The 20,265-nt window shown below is 38.3% G+C and overlaps 2 protein-coding genes across 5 annotated transcripts in view; one reads left to right on the forward strand and one right to left on the reverse strand.

Annotated features, from left to right (window-relative positions):
* Window positions 1-194: 194 nt before the first annotated feature.
* LOC105230409 (zinc finger protein 593 homolog) lies at window positions 195-1,029 on the reverse strand. The gene is made up of 2 exons (XM_011211164.4): window positions 876-1,029; window positions 195-807 (listed from the first exon to the last, which is right to left on the reverse strand). Exon 2 carries the CDS (start codon window positions 751-753, stop codon window positions 286-288), a length of 468 nt encoding a protein of 155 aa, XP_011209466.1. The 5' UTR covers window positions 754-807; window positions 876-1,029; the 3' UTR covers window positions 195-285.
* Window positions 1,030-1,233: 204 nt separating this feature from the next.
* Window positions 1,234-20,265, forward strand: part of LOC105230408 (high affinity copper uptake protein 1) — a 28,626-nt gene continuing 9,594 nt past the window's right edge. For 2 of the 4 annotated variants that reach the window (XM_049461470.1, XM_049461468.1), the window contains exon 1: window positions 1,234-1,733. The gene's annotated coding sequence lies outside the window, so the exon portion shown is untranslated. Of the gene's footprint in view, window positions 1,734-13,695; window positions 13,908-20,265 lie in introns of those variants that run through there. The other 2 variants (XM_049461466.1, XM_049461467.1) reach the window with 2 other exon arrangements.

Below are 20,265 nucleotides of genomic sequence, written 5' to 3' on the forward strand. Positions count from 1 at the left end.
GTCCGGATCCATACGCCCATCTGTTATTTTGAGCTACTAGTAATGACATTATGAGCTGTATAGTGCAGCTAATTAACGGCTATTTTTGTCGGTACAATATTACTTATTAATTTTTACTCAATATCGGTTTCACAAATACAGCAAAACGATTACCAAATACCATTGAAATTTCATAAAGTAAAATACTCAATTAGTTACAATTCTTATTCTACTTTTTATTTATTTATAGCGTTATTTTTTGAAAGTAAATTGTATTGTTTTCAGAAATTTAAATGCTGGCAAAGCTCATGTTTGCATTTTTTCCACTTTTCTCTTAGACTTAGGCGCTTCATCCTCCTCCAATTTCTCTTCCAACTGTATACGTTTACCCTTTTTCACCTCTTCCTTTGTGGGCTGTGTTCTAATTACACGTTTTTTCGGCGCCTTGTAACTACCTTGACCAGCAGCACGTTCGGCTTCTTCAACTGTGTATGGTTCCAATTCCAAAGCTTTCATGCGACGCTTATGCACTTTGGTGCGAAAGTGTGCTTGCATTGCATGGTCGTCGATAAAATACTTAGCACAGTGTACACAATAGAATTGTGCGAAACCAGTTTGTTCAAGATCCACCTGTTGATTGATGAGCTCTGCGGATTTCGTTTGCAGGTCATCATCAATCTGATCAAGATCACGCCGCCTGCTCCGTACACGCCAACGTCTTCGCAAGTGCGTATCACCAGAGTGCATTTTCTTACGCTTTTGTACCATACCCATTTTGAGGGTTGTTCTTCAGATATTACACTTACAGGAGAAGAAATTAAAATATGCCTGGAATAAGTAAAATTGAAAATAAATTATTCATAGTTTGAAATTTTATATAAATATATAGTAGTTACCAATTAAATGACGACTTTAGGTGAACACGCGTTTTGTTTTTATACAACACACACAACGTTATCATATGTTTTTGACAGTTTACTTTACGTGACATACTAGCTCTGCATTCGCAATAGAATTCATTTCTGATTATAAATACTTCTAATATTATGCAATAAAATTTCTTAAATAGCTTCTTTTGCCATGTAATACATTACATACATTACAATTGTTGTAAAATTGGACATATTCACGAGCTGCCTCATACGCAATGAAACTTTTAATTTTCATTCACAATAGACTCGGCTAATTATGCATTTCTGTCAACAGCTGTGCACTCTGTAAATGTGTGCTCTCTGTTGGTGGGCTGGTGGAGCTCTGCGCCAGAAAGTTGTCAATCGGTCGAAGAGCACTCAAGTGATTGGTTATGTGAGTTTTCCATTGTAACTAAATTTATAGTATTTGTTATTAAAAGATGTTAAATAAGCATTTTTACTTCCTCCACATAAAGAAAGTGTAAAAGTAGCAAAACGATTGCTGTAAGTGTGTAAGAATTTACGCCAATAAAGTGACAAAGTGTCTGAATGTGTTCGGTAATTTGGAGCCAAAATCGTGATTGTGCACAGTGATATTGCATAAAAATAACGCTAAATTAAATAAATGAAAATCAAATAGCATTCAATGAACGAATGATAAAAATCAATTGGTTTAAATAAGTTAATGAATACATTCCAATAAAGTGCATTCAACTGCTGTAGAAACCAACTGCGACCTAATTAAATCAACGGGACTGGATCAGCTGCTACAGCCATAACTGCTGCAGTTGTACATTTGGTCTTCCATCATATCATAAAAGCGACGACAGTACAGAAAAAGTGGTAAGTGTGCGGACAGTAAATGCATTTTGACTTCCCAGATAGTGGAATATTCTTATCACTTACGCTTATCGGCTTTTACAGTAATTAGTAACTTTCCATATATACAATGTATCTACACTCCTGACGCTAATTCCTAAATATTAAGTTATTTTCGATTGATTTTGTTTGTTTACCAAGTATAAATATAACTGTTATTATTTATTTATACATTTTAATTTGTACATGTTATCAGTTTGTATTTATCTCAAGCATTACGCGCTAATGTATAGGTTGGGTTTTGCATGATGTAACGCGTCAGCTAGCAAAGCAATCATGTATGCACACAGCAGTCGGCAAGATATTCACGTACTCAAGCGTATACAAAATAGTATTCCATGTACGAGTCTATTCCTCAGGCGAATGCGATAAATGCCAATGTGTCGTGACATAGAGCAACGGCTTGAGGCAATATCACATTGTTGCCTAATCAACAAACCGGTTTGTGCTGAGTATTTCAGTGGTATTTCACAAAACTTTATGCCAATTATCTGAGCGAGCGCTGGAAGCTTGCATCTGCTTCTGATGATGAGCTCCATGACTTGCTGGGGAAATACAAATGTGAAATATTTAAACCGAAGTGCATTTAAAAATTTGCTAATTTAACTATCGCGAACACTAAAGAAAGAAACACACATAAAACCTTTAGTATGGATGATGCAGATATGCAGCGTATGAATCGTAATAAGCACAAATTCTATAAACTTTAAATAATGTGGAAAATTTTTCAAACGCTCAAACTACATTAATATAGTTGAATAGATTTATCGGCAATATGTGCATATTTTATTCAAAGAGTTGAAACGTTTTCTTCTAACAAAAGCTCAATTTCTTTCTTATCTCGAGGTTGTCTGTAGTTAAAAATTTAAACAAACTGCAATTTGAATGATTGATGTATGTACTTCTAAATATACTCCCACAAAATTATCATTCTCAAAATTTTCAAATGTTAATGGCAACCGAAATATAGCAACAGGTTGTTGTGCCAGGCAGCAATCAGCGCTAGTAATACAAATGGCATGCATATCTATATGTGCATATATATCGTATACACATACATACTAATAGATTTTATAATCGGTACGCAATAATTATTCGTAACTTTATACAGTTCCGTTTGTTTGTCCAACTGCTAAACCGCTAAAATTACAATTAACTAGAAGCCCGTTTTTGTTTATGCTTATCCGCTTACATTATACGTAGATATATATTTTGTTATAGAACTGGTTTTAGTATTTCTAAAAAACAATATTTTTGTTATATCTCGCTGTTGCTAATGCGAAAGGTAAATAAATTTCGCATTACTTGCTTGCTATGCATTAATTAAGCCAGCTCTTGTATGTAGTATATCAATAGCGGCAATATGTACATAATTTTGAAAATAATAATTATGTTTTCCATATTTTTCGAAGTGAGAATAAATACCTTTTTCTACAACGTTTAAAGAGCACAGCTGGCGAGAAAATTAAAAAAAAAAATATAATTATTGTTTTTTCATCTTTCGATGGTATATACCATTAAAAATACAATACTAAATTATAAATAAAGCTCTGTCAGTTTTTTTTAACGTATACTATCTATGCATGTAGAAAACATTCACCTTATGTTTATTTACTAGTGCATGACTTTTGCGCAGAATATTCCTTCAATCCAACCTGAAATCACTTAAAAATCGTTGGTTATCGACTTTCGATGATATCCATGCATCTTGTCAATCTGCACTATTTCATATTTGAATTCGTAAACAATACAAATAGTTCGCCATTAGCTCATAATTTTGATTGATTTATTTGCAATTGGAAAATGCTCTTAATTTTACTTAACATATTTAATATAAGAACGTGTGCAACCGGCCGAATTGTTTGCCACAAAAAGAAATGTGCTTTTCGATTTTTTGATGAATTGTAAAATTCGTGTGCAATCCCAATGTCAATGCCAAGCGACCGCCACCGCTATTGCCGGACATTGATGGACGCATAATTAATAAGCCTACATTTTTACGTGTATATGTATGTATATGAACATATGTACATATGACTGCGCTGCTGATTACTGCCACTGGTGCAGAACGATCGGTCAGTTCTCACTAATTAATATATTCAATTTTCATGGCTGCCGGTATTGTATGACAAATTTCAATACTTTAAAGTCGCCAATATGCGTCTGTAAAGCACATTTTCAAGTTACAATAACAACGGCGGGTTGCAGCAACAATCACTAAAGTCAGCTGCAGCTTCGATTACCATCAACACATCTGCTTGTGCGTTAATTAGCCGCTAATAAGCAATGATGACAAGGGAGGTTTCCAATTTCATAAGTGCGAAAGGCGTTCGCCGGCTGCGTTGCATTTATTATTATTATCTTTAAGTATTTATGTTTCTGCGTAGGTGTAAATGCAGTTGATGACCGGTACGAGCAAATAAAATAAATACATAAATAAAAAATAAAGTAGGAAATGTGGACAAAGAAAATGTAAATCGGCGAGCAGATCGCTTTAAACGCCGCAGAGTCACGTTGAAACTCAGTTTGCGCAGCTTTGTATGTGTGCAGCTGACCATAGTTACATGTGACTGTACACTTTAGAATGAGCGCGTGCACAGCCGCAAATTCGAAAGGAGAACTATATTCTTATCGAAATGCATTCCAATTTTCCGGCAATGTCAGCCTTGCCAACAAATTGCCAAGCTGGCAAAGCAATTTTTTAATTTTCTGCTGATTTGGCGAATCGTGCCGGTACTAATGTCGCTGCAGCCGTGGTGAATTATGTATTTAGTGCACCTGTGTTGGTGCTACGGCCCGTATACGCAACGTTTCTTTTGCTAAAGCGCTAGTCACACACACACCTGCACGAGATCACACACATACATATGTGCTAAGTTTGTGTACAGTTGCCTTGCATAAGCACTGCAAAATTGCGCTTTCTTCAATTATTTATTACCAAATTTTGTTACGGCAGTTCACATAGTACAAAACACACTCGTATATAACGGCATCACATGTTACCCACTGCCGCGCTGTGCATTGCATTTTAGCGTCTTAATTTTGCTATCTGACTGGTTTCCAGTTATTGCTTTTGCCATTTCATGCATTCGCTTGAGTTTATTTCCCAGCACATGACTGCTGCTGCCACGTCGTACCTGCACACTTCAAGGCAAGCCAGTTGAACGCGCTCAGACAGTGAATGGTTAGCTTAGATTTTAGTGCTTGCTTTAGCCAAAGTACTTATGTGTTGCCACACCGCTAAATGTTAGCTAATGAGTTGGCAAAAAGATTAGAAGGTGCAGATTGCTTTTCGAAATGCAATTAATGAATGTGTACAACAACATGACCCAAATTCTTTTTTGTGATTTCCGAACGTCGCTATCAAACTCACGATTTCTTTGTTTTAAGTTTGAATCGATGCAAAAGTGATATATTGTAATCCAAATCCAGCGATAAATGAGTAAAAACACTGAGCAAATGAGATCTCTCTAGGTCATGTTAAGTACGATTACACCAAAAGTGATCTTCGTCGATCTTCGGTAAAGCTACCAAAGGTATAATATTATATTAGGCGAATTTTCTATTTAAAATAAACAAAAGTAGATCTTTGCCTTCAATTTGATGGGTCAGTTTGTATAGCAGCTATACATATATTATAGTGGTCCGATCCGTTCCCACGACAGTCGGGTCTAAGTAACCGAAACGCAACCGGATTTTATTCGGCCAAGGACTGTCAACTCGGCAGAATTGCTGCAAGCAGAGTCACTACAACAACAATATAGTGATCCGATCTGAAGAATATGTTCGGAGATTGGAGCGCTTATATTCATGTCCACTTTCGTGAAGTTATATTGTCAATTTAAACAGTTTTCCAAACAAGCACTTGAGTCCGGTTCGGTTTGTATGGCAGCTATATGCTATAGTGAACCGATATCGACCGTTCCGACAAATGATCATCTTCTTGGAAAGAAATGGACGTGTGCATAATTTCAGATCGATATCTTAAAAATTGAGCGACTCGTTCGAGTATGCACAGACACACTTATTTATGTATGTGGAATCCGTCAACCTAATCGGTATAGCTTAAATTTTTTTGCGATTTTCGTTGCAGCAAGTTATCCCTTCTTAATCCACAACCAAACCGCTGACTATTTCATGCCAACTTGATTAGAAAAACGTAGTTCAGTCCGACTTTCTCTCTGGGGTTGTCAAATTATTTTGCGAGGAATTTCGCTTAGCGACGGAATCCCGACTACTTAGCCGTTATGACCATTTTCCGCTTCTATCCACAAGCGAAAAAAAACATTTTCAACAAATTAAGCCAATAACATTTTGCAATCTCCGCCATATCCGTCCATAAGCCATTAAAAACTTGCAAATCATTTATAAATTGCACAAAGCTGACATTACATTTCACATTTGAAGTAAAACAAATGTTGATTTAATCAAATAGCGCAAGTTTTGCAGCGAAAAGCGCTCAGGTCCGCTTTGAAATATGCCAAACCAGCGAGTTTGTTGACCCAGAAACGTTGGCAGCAGCCAAGCTTCGACTGCGCAAAACAAAGAAGCGTCAATAAAAAACAGTTTAGCCAACTGTATATGAATGTGTGCACGCGCGCGCGCATGTTTGTGTGTGTGCAGTGATTTTCGCTTGCAGCCAAGCTGTATGCGCATGAAGTACAACAACAAAAACTACTATGCAAGCTGTGCGCCACGAAAGTCGTGAAGTGAGCGCTTTGGCTGGCGGCACCTTTATGGCGTTCCCTTTCTTTTGCCGTCGCCGCTTATGCTGTGTGATTGTATGTGTGTATTCATAAGCGTTGCATAAAGCTTAGTTTGCATTTAATATTAGTTATGAAAGTGAGCGCGCGTGCAGGAAATGCAATTTGTACTCATTTATTAGACGCTAATGTGACTTGTCTTGTTTTTGGAAGTTCGCTTTCTTTATTTACATCCCCTTTTATTTGTATACGATTTCAAGGCCCGCACTTATTGCAACTTATTGCAACTTTTTACAAATTTTTACAAATTCTTTCTACTTTTGTGTATATTTGTGCAAGCTCTTATCACTTAATGGGCGTTATTTACAGTCTAGAGCTCTATCTTATCGCTTGCTTTCATAAATTACATCAAATCGCTTGCCTTAACCCGCTCTAAAAATAAAATGTTTTCCAATAAAATATAGTTTATATTCAATTTGCATATTTATTTTAATTTATTTAGCTTTTACTAGCCACGAATTATTTTTCAAACTCCTTTTTATACCCTGAACAGTGCAGGGTTTGTCCGGAAAGTAAGTGGTGGACGATACCTTTGATGTCAAAAAAGACAATGAGCATCGGTTTCACTTTGGATTTGCTCATTTTTTCGGTCTTCAGCAGCGAACTCTTCCCTCTAAAAAGGCCTGATGCCACCGAAACACACCACTTCTTGCTAAAGCAACATCTGGGTAAGCTTGTTTGATCATATCAAACGTCTCTGTCGCAGATTTACCGAGTTTTACGCAGAATTGAATCGCGTACCTCTGCCGTGGCGGAAGAAAATCAGTCCTATGACTTTCCGGACAAACCCTGTAAGTCAATAGTGTTATCTCCGAACATATTATTGAGATCGGGCAGCTATAGGAAATAACTGCCAAACAAACTGACCGATACAAATCGAGCTACAGTTCTTTGTATACCCTTTTGTGGTATAAAAAATGCACCTGGCAGGGCTGTTAAAGCTTCTTTGCTTTCTTTTTGCTTATGAGTGCATATGCACCCATTTCCGCTTACTTGCGTTTCGCCCGGCATTCGCATAAATACCGCAAACTTGTGGACAGGCGATAATTGAAAATTCCTACCCTTGATTATCAACAATACCGACAAGTATGCGAAAACAAAAACAAGCAACGAGATAAGGCAAAAACGCAAGAAAGCAAAAAAAGCCTAGAAAATATAATAATCAACACATTTACTGTTATTGGCAGTATCGCACCTTAACGGCATTTTCTTTATTTTTTGTTTTCCCACTTAAGCGTCTTGGAGCGGGCGAGGCAAGAAGAGTGCGGGTTAAGCTGCAGTTTGTGTCCAAGTGGTTTTCTTGGTTACTTTTAGGTTTATTATTTTATGGAAATGTGTAACTGTAAATTTCTGTGCATATGTATATTGGATAGTCGAAAAAGTCTTTTCGTATTTTGCCAATAGATGTCGTTGCAGTCGTATATCTTCAGTCCTACTATTCACATTGTGTCATACCATATAGTGTTAGAAAGGTGAGATTTTAAGCTAAATTTGACCAAGAACCAGAAATACGAAAAGACTTTTTCAACTATGTATGTACACACATAATTTAAAATTGCGTGGTAATTTTAGTTCGCCACCTTTAGTTATTCTAAAGTTTTCTTATCCCTTCGAAGTTAATCTTGAAATTCTACACAATTCTGGTGCTTCTGTTCTAACGAACATTTTTTTGTATCCACATTCCGGTTTTTCTAAATAATTGCTTTCATAATCGTAAGTTATGTCACTTCAGTAAATTTTTTCATGTCTTTCCGCTTCTCAACTGCTTGCGCCGCTTAAACTACTTTAAGATGCTGCAGAGTCTCAAACCATTTGTACGAAGTGTCCTTGAAACGCTAAAATATTTTGACATCGTATACATTATCTGTACAACGTATCGTGCCGTCCTCAGCAATTTTCACTGTTGTAAATATACAAAGATCCAAAATCTGAATCCAGACTGCGGCGAGCACCAAAACCTCTGTTATGTCATAAGAGTTTTCTTTCGAGTTGTAACGCAGTGACCTTCAATCTGAGGGCCATTGTGTTGAATTTGTGTCTCGCATTGAACTTCAACTCACGGCGCACCGCGTCTTCATCATCTTGAGCAACATTTAGCTTTAATAACAATGATGATGACGTTTCCGCCATCAGGCTTGTGCTTGCACTTAAATGGAAATGCAACGCTGTAGGCGGCATATTTGCCTTTTTCGCTTTCACCGCCATTTTTATAGCTTGTTGGGCGCCCCAATCTTAATTTTACATAAAATAATATCTTGGAATGCAGGAAAGCATCGAATAATAAACATAACCACTTATGCGATCTTATTAAGTGCATGCCCCGGTGTCTTACTGCTTTCTTGCTGACTGCTTGCACCGCACCGACATGCACCTACGCCAACCAGACAATGCAACGACTTCAAGATTTTTTATTATTATTGTTTGTGGGAGAAAATACAACAGCCACAGCAGGAGTCCATTGTGCAAATAACGCAATTTCAAGTGCATATCTCATTTGCTTTTGCTTTTTTCTTCTTTACATTCTATTTTATTTTATTTTTCTTTCGTTTCTCTCTTTTTTTTCATTATTTCGCTTAGCCTCCTTTGTTTCGTACTGCCATCGACGTTGTTTTTGCTTTCCAGCTCACTCGTCAAAGTGTAAAAATATGTTTTATCTACTTATCCGCCTGAAAGTCGCCTACTGTTGCTGTTTACATGCTGAGCGTTGTTGTATTTTGATTTCGGAAGCCATGCTTATAGGCTTACTCAAAGCTTAAGGGCTCGGTTAAGTTGATTTGGTAAAGAACAAAGCTCGGCGCGGTTGTCTGTTGGCTCCTGAAATCGGTTAATCCCTTGTTTCGCATAGTTGGCTGAAGTTTTCGCTCGTTGCCTAAACTGGCTTGTAATTCCCGATCGTTTTATATAACTTTTCTTTTAAATATGATCTTAAATTACATAAAATTTTTAGTAAAACTATTAAAAGCAGGGCATTTTCCTAAACTTTGGCAGCTGTTTCACTAAACTTGTAAGCAATTGTGAACTTTTCGCCATACAGGCCGTCCTAAAGTGTTCAGTCAATGATATACATATATGTAATATAAAAATTTGTATGCTTTAGACAAGCCTCTCTTTCACTATTTACAGCTCACTTTTGCTGTTCTTATCCTCTGCGCGCCACGACATCTCAGTTCTGAAGACCTCAAGGTGCGTCAACTTAGTTTTCACACTTCATACTCATAAGTTTTCTATTGAATATGTTGTGTGTGTTTGTGTTTAGAATTGATTTTAAAAGAATTCCAATTTCGCACCTCAGTCTGCTGCTGCACCTCTGTGCCTGTGTGGAATTCTAACAAAAGCGTGCAAGTCGAAAATTGTGTTGAATGCGAAATCAACTTTTTTCTTGCAAATTTTACTAAGAACTTTTCATAAGCTTTGCAGCCAATGCAGACGACTTCCGCAACGCGTGGCGCTCACTTCATCCCATTTACCCAGCTTCGCAGGCTGTAGTCTGTCTGCTGCTTGCAGAGCGTTGTTCAACTAAGAAAACTTGCAATTTCTTCTACAAAATGTCAATTTATACATTTCAACTGCGCACTCGCCCATACATGCACTCACAACTTTGCGTATGTGTATGTGTAAATGTGTATGTGTGCGAATAGTTTATTATACAATACAGATTTTAATTACATGTAGTACACGGCGTATACGCAACGCATTACGTGCGCTGACTGCATAACAACTTTGTAGACACACATATCCCGGTACGACCATGCGTACATGTGTGTATCGATGTGCGCCTCAGCTGCACCGTAAGGGCAACATAATTTGCTTATACAAAAGACAAGCTTTATGGACTCCTTTATGAAACTAAAACATTCAGCTTTGCAAAAGGTTTTTTTGTTGTTGTAGCGACAGAAAATATTCCTGAAATAACTTCGAAGAATGGTACCGATTTCACAACTCTTGGCCGAATAAAATTCTGTGTCCGTTCCGGTTACTTAGACCGACTATCGTGGCAATGGGGGAGTTATATGGCCAAGAGGCCTAATTTCGATGTACAGGGTTTGTCCGGCAATTAATAGAACTGATTTTATTCCGTCGCGACTGTTCTTCGGAGCGTGCGCGCCCCGACTGGATTCGGTAGAGGGCGTTCCTAGCTAACGAAAGAGCGGCTGGTCAGTTGTCGCCGAGCACCTCGAGGGTCAGGACAAACATTTTCGCGCGACGTGTTTCTGTGAGTAGTGCAAGCCGAAAATGGAACGTTCGTTAGAGCAGAGATACGCGATTAAATTCTATGGGAAACTCGGTTAATCTGCGACCCACATGAATTTGTTCCTCCTGGACAAACCTTCAACGCTAAGTTTTACGTGGAAGTCCTCAAGATACTCAAACGAAGAGTCAATGGGGTCCGACCAGACATCGCAGCCGATTGGAAGTTGGACCAAGACAACGCCCCGGCTCACACCGCCTTTCTTGTGAACAGCTGTCTAACCAAGGCCGCCATCCCAATGCTTCCAAAAGGCCAATGGAAGGCAAACATTTTGAGACGACAGAGGGGATCCAAGCATCATTTCGGCACTCAAGTCTATTTCGGAGAATGCCTTTCGTCACGCCACTTATGCTTGAAAATCGTACTGGCAGCGCTGCGTCGTCGCAGAAGGAGCCTATTTTGAAGGGTTTTAAAGAATTGTAACGATCGTTTCAGTAATTTTTTTTGATCGACTCAGTCCTATTACTTATCGGACAAACCCTGTATGCTCTTCGAAGGCTTATGGCCACAAAATTGTTACTGTGGGTTTATTGGTATATATTCATCCTTGCTGTATATTTCTTGGCCTAGCCTAATGGATCCCCGTTCAGTCGTTTTTTTGTTTTCTCTTTGCTAAGAACAGCAAATTTGTAGTTAAACCCGCTTTCAGGCGCTTAATTAAAAATTTAAATCAAAATACTGCAACAAGTTACCACTGTGAATTCAACTCTAGTAACCTACTCAGAGTATATGCCACGCAATATATTTTGTAGAGTTGTTGATTAAACTAAAATTAACAAGAAAATGCTTGTGGGGAATTACTCTCCCTGGTTCCCCCCGTGGATCCGCGCCTACCATGTATATTAGTATTTTTATCAACTTTTATTAATTCGCTCCAACTTTGCATATTTGTTTGAGGTTTTTGCCTACTCTGCGCACAATTTTTATTAATATTCGCATACAATTGTATTTATACCCTTTGTACATATGTATTTGGGTACTTATGACATGTGTCTTATTTCCAAGTAATCAAATACCGCATTACCACACACAAAACCGCTGATTACATTCAACAAAATGAGCTAAAGTGAGCCTCAATTGGATGACTCTTGCAAATATATTTATGTACGTGTGTGTTGATTGCAAAAATATGCCGAATTCTGTGTCTGTGTGCCGCAGAATACACAGAAATTGATTTTACGTGGAAATCGATGCTTCTTCACTGTCAAATCATCGATATTGCAAATAATTTTCGGAATTTTAAACCGAGCACGAAAGCTTATTAGTGAGCATACGCTTAATTAAAATATTCCAAATGCTTAGATGCTTGTATTTACTTTAGATTTAATTGAATGCCTGAAGCGATTTATTCTAGTAAATAACTCAGTATGTAATAAAAGGGTATTACAGCCCTCGTTTGATCCATCCAGATAGTCTTAGGGTGCCCGAAGAGTGAATGCTTAAAGCCGAGCCTAAAGCATTTTCCCATTGAGGCAACCCGCGCATTTGCAATTGGTTCGGCTATGCGTGTCTACTCGGGCAAAGGTGTGTCCACCGAGATATTTCAATATCAGTCTGGTAAAAGCCAGACAATAGAGGAGGAAGTGACTAAGTGATTCCATTCATCATCGGCTTTGCAATTTCCCGCAAATTCGCTTCGTGGAGGACACCCACACAACTCTAATATGGAAGAAGCTTGAAGCTGTCATGCACTCCTTGATAGTTTTGAGCGCACAGTCAGTTAGTTCAGGGAATGTCTAGTCACTCGGCTCTCCTTTTTGAAGAAAGCTTCACTTCGGAACAGTACATCTACTGCTACCTTGATGGCAGATACCTTCGCTTAAAAGAAAGAGCTTCAGACAGAAGCTGCCATCACCTATCTTCCCCCCTAACTTCGAAGCTCACTACACCCCTTCTCCAAAACCTACAGCTCTTGCAGGTGTGTGAGCTGAGAAGGAACCGCCAAGAGCAGGCTCTACAACGCAGTGCACTAGATTGTGCGGAATGCAAACGAAGATGTGCAGAATTTCGGTGTGTGCCTGCTCGGAGCCCCTCCTAAAGTAAATGATCATCATATCTATACAGGCTACCGCTCTCCACCTTGCAATATTTTTAGTCGACTTGACAGCTTTCGAACTCAAGTTCAAATGATGCGCTGTTCCTCTAACCACTTGACGCTATGTACTTTGGGTTGAATGTGTTGCATACACTGTATCGTATGTGTACTCAAGACACCTGCCGCGACAGCGCAACTGTTTATACTTCGTAAGCCAGACGATACGTTTATCTTAGAGCCGAGCTAAGACCACAAAAGCCTTTGTTGACGCATCGCACGTTTGTATTCTCACTCGCATGTGCTTATCTTTGATTTTACATATCTTCAACCTTCGTATGCGCGTGTGTGTGCGCGCTCATTGTATTCTTATCGCTAAAGTTGCACTTGTGGAAACAGAACTTCACTTTCGACCGCACAAACAATGCGACATTGTATCATTTTTCGTTATCAGCCGCAACGAAGTTGGCTGCGGTTGAGTAGTTTTGAAAGTCCGCAAGCCTCCAACAATAAATATGTGCATATAAGCGTCTGTGTGGTGGCAATTTGGACAATTTTCGTGAATTTTAATTATCACGCCGCACAGACCGCATGCAGAGCTCGATATTAAAATTAGATTAGAGCGTGAATTGTTGAATCGTTGAAGAGAAATGTGTGTGCTATTGTGGGTAAATAAATTTGCAAAACGCTTTTTTGAGCCAGCGGTGCCACATCAAATCGCTCCGGGGTTTCGTACTACAACAAAAACAAGTGCAGTTTCGCTTACCACTTTCGTCGCTGGCAGTTACCACTTATTAGTTGTGATTATTTTCTGCATTCGCTGCCGAGCATTCAGTGCGTGCAGACGCAAACGTTCTTGTTGTTGCCGCTTAATTAATACAGTTCAAAGCTAAATAATCGCCGTGCACTTGCTGAGCCGAACACACTTGTGTAATTATACCGTTGTGCATTGACTACGCGTCAGCTTCCTCGCATTACATGCCAATGTAACTGTGCAATTGTTGTTGCCACGAAACCAACGCAGTTCGACATCGGTATTTGCTCTCGTTAACTGTCGGACGCTACGCAGGACCCACCGCCTGGCCGGGCGAGAAGTGAGTAGTGCTGATTGTTTCTGTGCATGTGTGTGTGTTTGTGTATTTGCCATAAGCAACAAATCAGCCATGCTTTATACCTAATTGCAGACGCAGTTAGCATTGTCATCTTTCTAGCATGCAATTAAAACCAGCTAACTGTGCTTGGCATGTATGCGTGTGTAGCAGCATCGTGTTGCCACAGCGCTCGAACAAGTGTCTTTTTGGCTGCTGCTTGTAACCTTTGTAGCTGTGGCGCGTACTATTCCTGGAAGTTCTCGCCTTTGCCCTGCAAAGTTCCATTGAGTTGAGGGCACGCAGCCACAAACAGTCGTTATAACGGTACTGCGTTTACGTTGCATTGCGCAACAGGTTGTCACAGTTTGAGTTGTTGGTGCGCCAAAAGTGATATTTTTGTAAGATTTGTGTGTATTCACGTTTGTCAAATAGTGCCAGTCTCTTTCTTCCCAGTAACGCGTTTTGTTTTCAAAATTCTTTGCACAGCAACAATCCCGGTGTGCCTAATTAAGAACTATTGAGTGCGTAATTGATTGTTGTCACTTTCAAAAGCAAAGGGAAAGGCAATTAAAGTCGCCATGCGTGTGTATTTGCTTACAATAAAATAAACAAGAAAAATTTATAATACCCTGCACAGATACAAAATGTTTCTTACAAGCACTTGATTCCGATCTGACGAATTTCTTCAGAGCTGGCATTATTGCTTTAGACAATAACCCATGCCGAATTTGGTATAGGGGTTCCCATCTATACAGACAGACGGACATGGCCATATGGACTCGCTCATCATGCTGATCATTTATATATGTATATATGGGTTTCAAACTTCGTGGAAAACTTAATATACCCTGTTCAAGGTATAATTATGCTCAAAATTAATGCTGGAAATCATATAAATGCGCTGCTAAGAAACCAAAGAAGAATTTTCTCAAGCAGGAGGCAAATATGAAATGTAAAATATTTATAGTTGTGGCCTGGTGAACTTATAAAAAATTCACGTTCGAAAAAGAACGGTAATTAAGCGCTATGAAGGTCGGTGGGTTGGTTCTGTGTCAGGAAAGCCCATAAATTTCGTTACATCGTAATTAGCAAATTAAATATATATTCTTTTATTGCTTTTAAATTCAAATGAGTACTTTTGAGAATTTCTTAAATGCCGAGACATACTTCAAAGCGTTTGAGTTTATTTTTGCGAATTTCTTTAATGCCGAAGCATACTTTTAGGCCATTTGTGAACATTATTTCAAGTTCATCATACGCACCCACGCACACCCACCGCATACATTCCTTGATATGCTCATCCTCATAAATAATATTTTCACTTTTTTTTTATTTTGTCCTTGCAAAAGCGCCAACTTCCGTACCACAAAATTTACAGATCAGTGAAAAACACACACATATACATATACATACATACATATGTACATGTTTGTATGTGTATGAATTTTACATAAGCAGCGGTGACCACTCGACTTCATGTTGCTTTTAGCTGTTGAGTGTCTAAATTTTTAATTGCTTTTTTGGCATTTGCTTGACCAACTATTAGATTAGGGCAAATTCTGTCATGGTCAGTGTATTTTCAGCCACGCTGGTACGTGCCAAATCAGTTGAAGTATGCTTTTGTAAAATTATATTTCATTTTCTCACAGTTTTCTACTTGACAATCAAATAAATTTAACTATTAGAAAATTTTAATTACAGCACGACCGCCGTTTATTATTATATTTTAATACATAGTACATATATTGCGTAGTCGAAAAAGTCTTTTCGTATTTTGTCAATAGATGTCGTTGCAGTCGTATTTCTCCAGTGCTACCAATCACATTGTGCCATACCACACAGTGTTGGAAAGGTGAGATTTTAATCTTCATTTATTCACATTGATTCTTCATTTTGCTGTCAATCACTGATGAAATTGAAGCAAGCAATCAAAAAAATGGCCAGAACGGATTAACAGAAACAGCTTTGTCTTCCATCAGGACAACGCTAGACCACACACATCCTTGATGACTCGGCAAAAACTGGGAGAGCTTGGCTGGGAAGTTTTGATGCATCCACCATATAGCCCTGACCCTGCACCATCGGACAACCATTTGTTTCAGTCAATGCAGAACTCCCTTAATTAAAGTAGGCTTCAAGAGAAGCCTGTGAAAATTATTTGTTGCAGTTTTTCGCCGAGAAACCAGAAAAGTTTTACACTGATGGAATAATGTCTAGGGGAAAAATGGCAAAAAGTGGTCGACCAAAATGGTACATATTTGGTACATTAAAGTTCATTATAAATATAAAGAAAAAAATAAGTTGAAGTCTCATTAAAAATACGAAAAGACTTTTTCGACCACCCAAAATTATATCAATACCTCCCTTACAATAATTTTTTTCTTATTCATACGTTTTTTCCACACTTGCCCTTGGTGCATATTTCTGTAGAACTCGTTTGCCCAAAAAACCGGAAAGAATTAAACTAAAATGTCGCCACACATTTTTCATTGCAACAAATTTGCATATTCATTGTATTGCCAGCGATTTTGTGCGTTGTAAATATTGCTGCTTTGGTTCATAAATAAAGCAAGAAGTCCTTCCACGTACGGTCCCATAAATATTCACTTGAACGCTTGCTATTGCGTTTACAGTTTTATGTGCAACGCACACAAGTGCGACGCCTACAAACGAAAGCCACGAATGTGCAGTTTTATCTCCACTTGTCATTTTCTAGCAATTTCACATGTTTTTATTGACTGAATAAGTAAGTTGTAAACCAATATTTGGCATTGTGCAAGAACTGAAAGCACCATTTATCATATTAATATTTATCTGAATACTACGCAGGCGGAAAATGCAACTAAATATCTTATATCAATATCTTATTTAAATAAATATGGACTATTTTCAATGCCTGTAGCGTGATATATATTTCAGCAGAAGTGTTCTTCATTAAGTATTCCTAAATTGCATGGTAATCCTGTTGCTTAGGTTGAACTCTGTTGGAAAATCGTTTAAATATTTCAATGTAAGAAATAGAAAATGCGTTTAAAGCTTAAATGAGAGCATTTTTTCAACGATTAGATTTCGGTTTAATGTTACAAAATTGGAAAGCTCTATGAAAGCTTTGCTTTTAATATATCTTGATTCATAGGTTTATGTTTTAAATTAAAGCTTATATAAAAGTTTGATGAAAACTTTTATTAAAGCTCAATGAAAACTTTTATGAAAGCTCTATGACAATTTATATTTAAGCTCAAAGAAAACTTTTATGAAAGCTTTTCCTTAAATTTAAGTATGGGAAAGCTTACATGAAAGCCCATATAAAAGCTTAGCTTTTCTTATTTTTTAATTTTTAAAGCTTAAATGAAAGTTTGTTGCCAACAGATATGAAAGCTCATTGAAAACTTATATCAAAGTTCTATGAAAGCTTTTTCTTTAATAAAAGTATGTGAAAGCTCCAAGAAAGCTTTTTCCTTAATATAAGTATGTGAAAGATTAGATGAAAGCTCATATAAAGACTTATCTTAAAACCTCTAAAATTATAGGTAATGAACACACACACGTCCATGCTTTATAAATACACAATAGCAAACTCATTCACAAGCGCTTAATTTTTTTAATTCCCTTCTTCAATCGTCACCACCGCATAAGTTACACACACATTTTTTTTATTTCGCTGTGATATTTACTCAAAATTTCACGCGTTCCAAATTCTAAACTCCGTTCCCAATTCACACTCCAATCGACCAAGTGTGTGGCATAACGGAATGTTAAAATTATTCTCATAAAAATTCCTGCGTGCCAAATGCGTGTGCGTGTCTCTTTTCAAATACTGCTATCTCGTCCATTAGCGAGAAGCTCAGCCTCCTACTTGCCTCTCTGCCACGCTACCAACTCGCACCAACAACAATAGAGCACACACCGCATAACCTTCAATCATCCAAGACGCTAAAGAATGCCGTAAATATGCGAAATGCGAAATTTTTCTGTGCGCCCTGCCCAGCTGATCCAACAAGTTGCTGTTGCCGGTGTATTACGCTTCCTGGAAATCTGCACCGCATCCGCTAAGCCCAGCCGCCCACAATTCACTTACTTTCTTACTTGCAAACATATGTATATGTATGTGTATGTGTCGGTGTGTTTGTATTTTCATTGTTCTTAATGTTTTTATTAATTCTTTTTCCTATGCGCATTGTTGTTATTTGTGTTGTTGCGGTTCTGCATGACCTGCATGTTCATTAGTTGTCTGACAATGTCAACCGCATTGCTACTCGCACAGAACTCACTCCCGCATACATACACATGCACACGCATATTATAACGGCGTAAATTTAGTGTATGTGTGTGCAAGTGTATGTATGTATTGTATACAAGCACAATGCATTCGCACATACTGCAAAGATTGTATCCTTCTACATTTGTCCTTTGCGGTTGAATATAATGGAGATGCTCCTCGTTCCTGCTGCCCTTCAATGTCACGGCAACATACATATGTATGCATATAAACGCACATATATAGCACATAAATGCATACAGAAATTCTCGGGTGTACACTAGGGCGGGTCTAAGGTGCAGAGAATGCAATAGCAAAATTAAGAGAAAAAAAATTGTTCGTGACTCCGTTGCGTGGGTGGTGAGTTTAATTCCAGTCCAGTCGTGACGACCTTTACCTGTCTGAAAGACTTAATAACTGTTGTTGCTGTTGTCGTAGCGGCATATTTTTGCCGAGTTGACAGTCCTTCTTCTTCCTTACTGACGTAGATACCGCTTACGCGATTATAGCCGAGTTAGCAACAGCGCAACGATCGTTTCTTCTTTTTGCAAAGGGGCACTAATTGGAAATTCCAAGCGAAGCCAGGTCCTTCCCCACCTGGTCTTTCCAACGGAGTGGATCTCTTCCTCTGCTTTCTGCTGTATCTTAATTCGTTGAACTATCTCAATTTCATACAGCTCATCGTTCCATCAAATGCGATATTCGTCGTGGCAAAGGGCCATAAATCTTTTGCAGAACCTTTCTCTCGAAAACTCGTAACGTCGACTTATCATTCGTCGAGAGAGGACTTTACTTCTCAATGCCTGAAGTTATTTCGAGGAAAGGCTGACAGTCCTTGGTGGGATAAAAAAATCCTGTTCCGATCAGATTACTTAGACCCGATCGTCGTGGGAACGAAACCATGAGGCTCTTATAAATTGTGGTTTGCAGTTTATAAGCATCCTCAAAAATTTATTTTTTATCGACGATCAGCCTAGCTCGTCGACCATTTTATTCTCTTTTAGCCCCCGTTATCCATTTAACCTAACGCTCTTCTCTTTTGCTAGTGACATGCTGACTTATATAATTCTAGGCTGATTTTTATAAGGCTTGGCTTAGTTATTAGCTGTAATGCCTCGAACACTAAAAACGGCTATAAACATAAGTTCAACACTCCCTTGTAGTAAGCTCTTTCTGCCGCTTCCACTTTGCTTCCCCCTTCACAAGCGACCATAGAAATGTTGTAAACAATTTGTTTTATCCACAATTGTGAGCCTGCAATTTCCGCTTTTCATTGTTGTTTCTTTATTTTTCCATCAGTTTGCTTACTTTTTTGCAATTTGCGCGCTTTTATTGTGGCGATAGTGCGCTGCGAGTATAAATCATGCCTTTGCTCGCCGTTCGCCGCTCTCTCACGATATCAACCTCTGTGCTTACAATTTATTAAGTGCAAATTTATTGTTTAAAGTGCGCTTAATATAGCAATTTAGATTATTTACGGCATTAGAACAGTGGCTAAATAAGTGTGGATAGTGAATGTGGTGAAGAGATGGCAACATGAAATTTATTACGCTGCACATTTGATATGAATGTAATTCTCACATGCCATATGAAGATTTCATCGCTGTTTAATACGCCGCAAAGTTAGTTCAGCCGCTTCTTATTTCGCCAGCAAGAAGTCAGAAAGTCAGAAAGCGAATTAGTCGCGAATTCCAACAATTTATAGTCATAATAACAATTTGCCACTTGAATTTGGACATAGCCTACAAATTGCATATGTATGAACATTTCTGCACGAATTGACATAAAAGTATGCCTCTTTAATGCCTTAAGTATTTTTGTCCGCATTTTACCTTTGATTTTCCTATCTTCGTTAGCATTTTCGAAAAAGTTTCAGCTAAGAATTGCTCAACATTTCACCGGCGGCCAATCCACTTGACAGCTGCCAATCTTGCCATCTTTCTGAGAGCCCTTTGACAATTGCTTCAAAACGGTTGACTACGTTTCCATCTGACAGCTGCAGTTTGCAAGCGTTAAGATTCCACTTCGTCTACAGTGAATGTCTTTTATATGTGGTGAGTCTAGGAGAATAAAAACAAATGATTCAGTGCCGAGTCAGGACTA

This window comes from Bactrocera dorsalis, unplaced genomic scaffold (genome assembly GCF_023373825.1).
Source record: "Bactrocera dorsalis isolate Fly_Bdor unplaced genomic scaffold, ASM2337382v1 BdCtg039, whole genome shotgun sequence".
In the NCBI taxonomy this organism is placed as follows: Eukaryota; Metazoa; Arthropoda; class Insecta; order Diptera; family Tephritidae; genus Bactrocera; species Bactrocera dorsalis.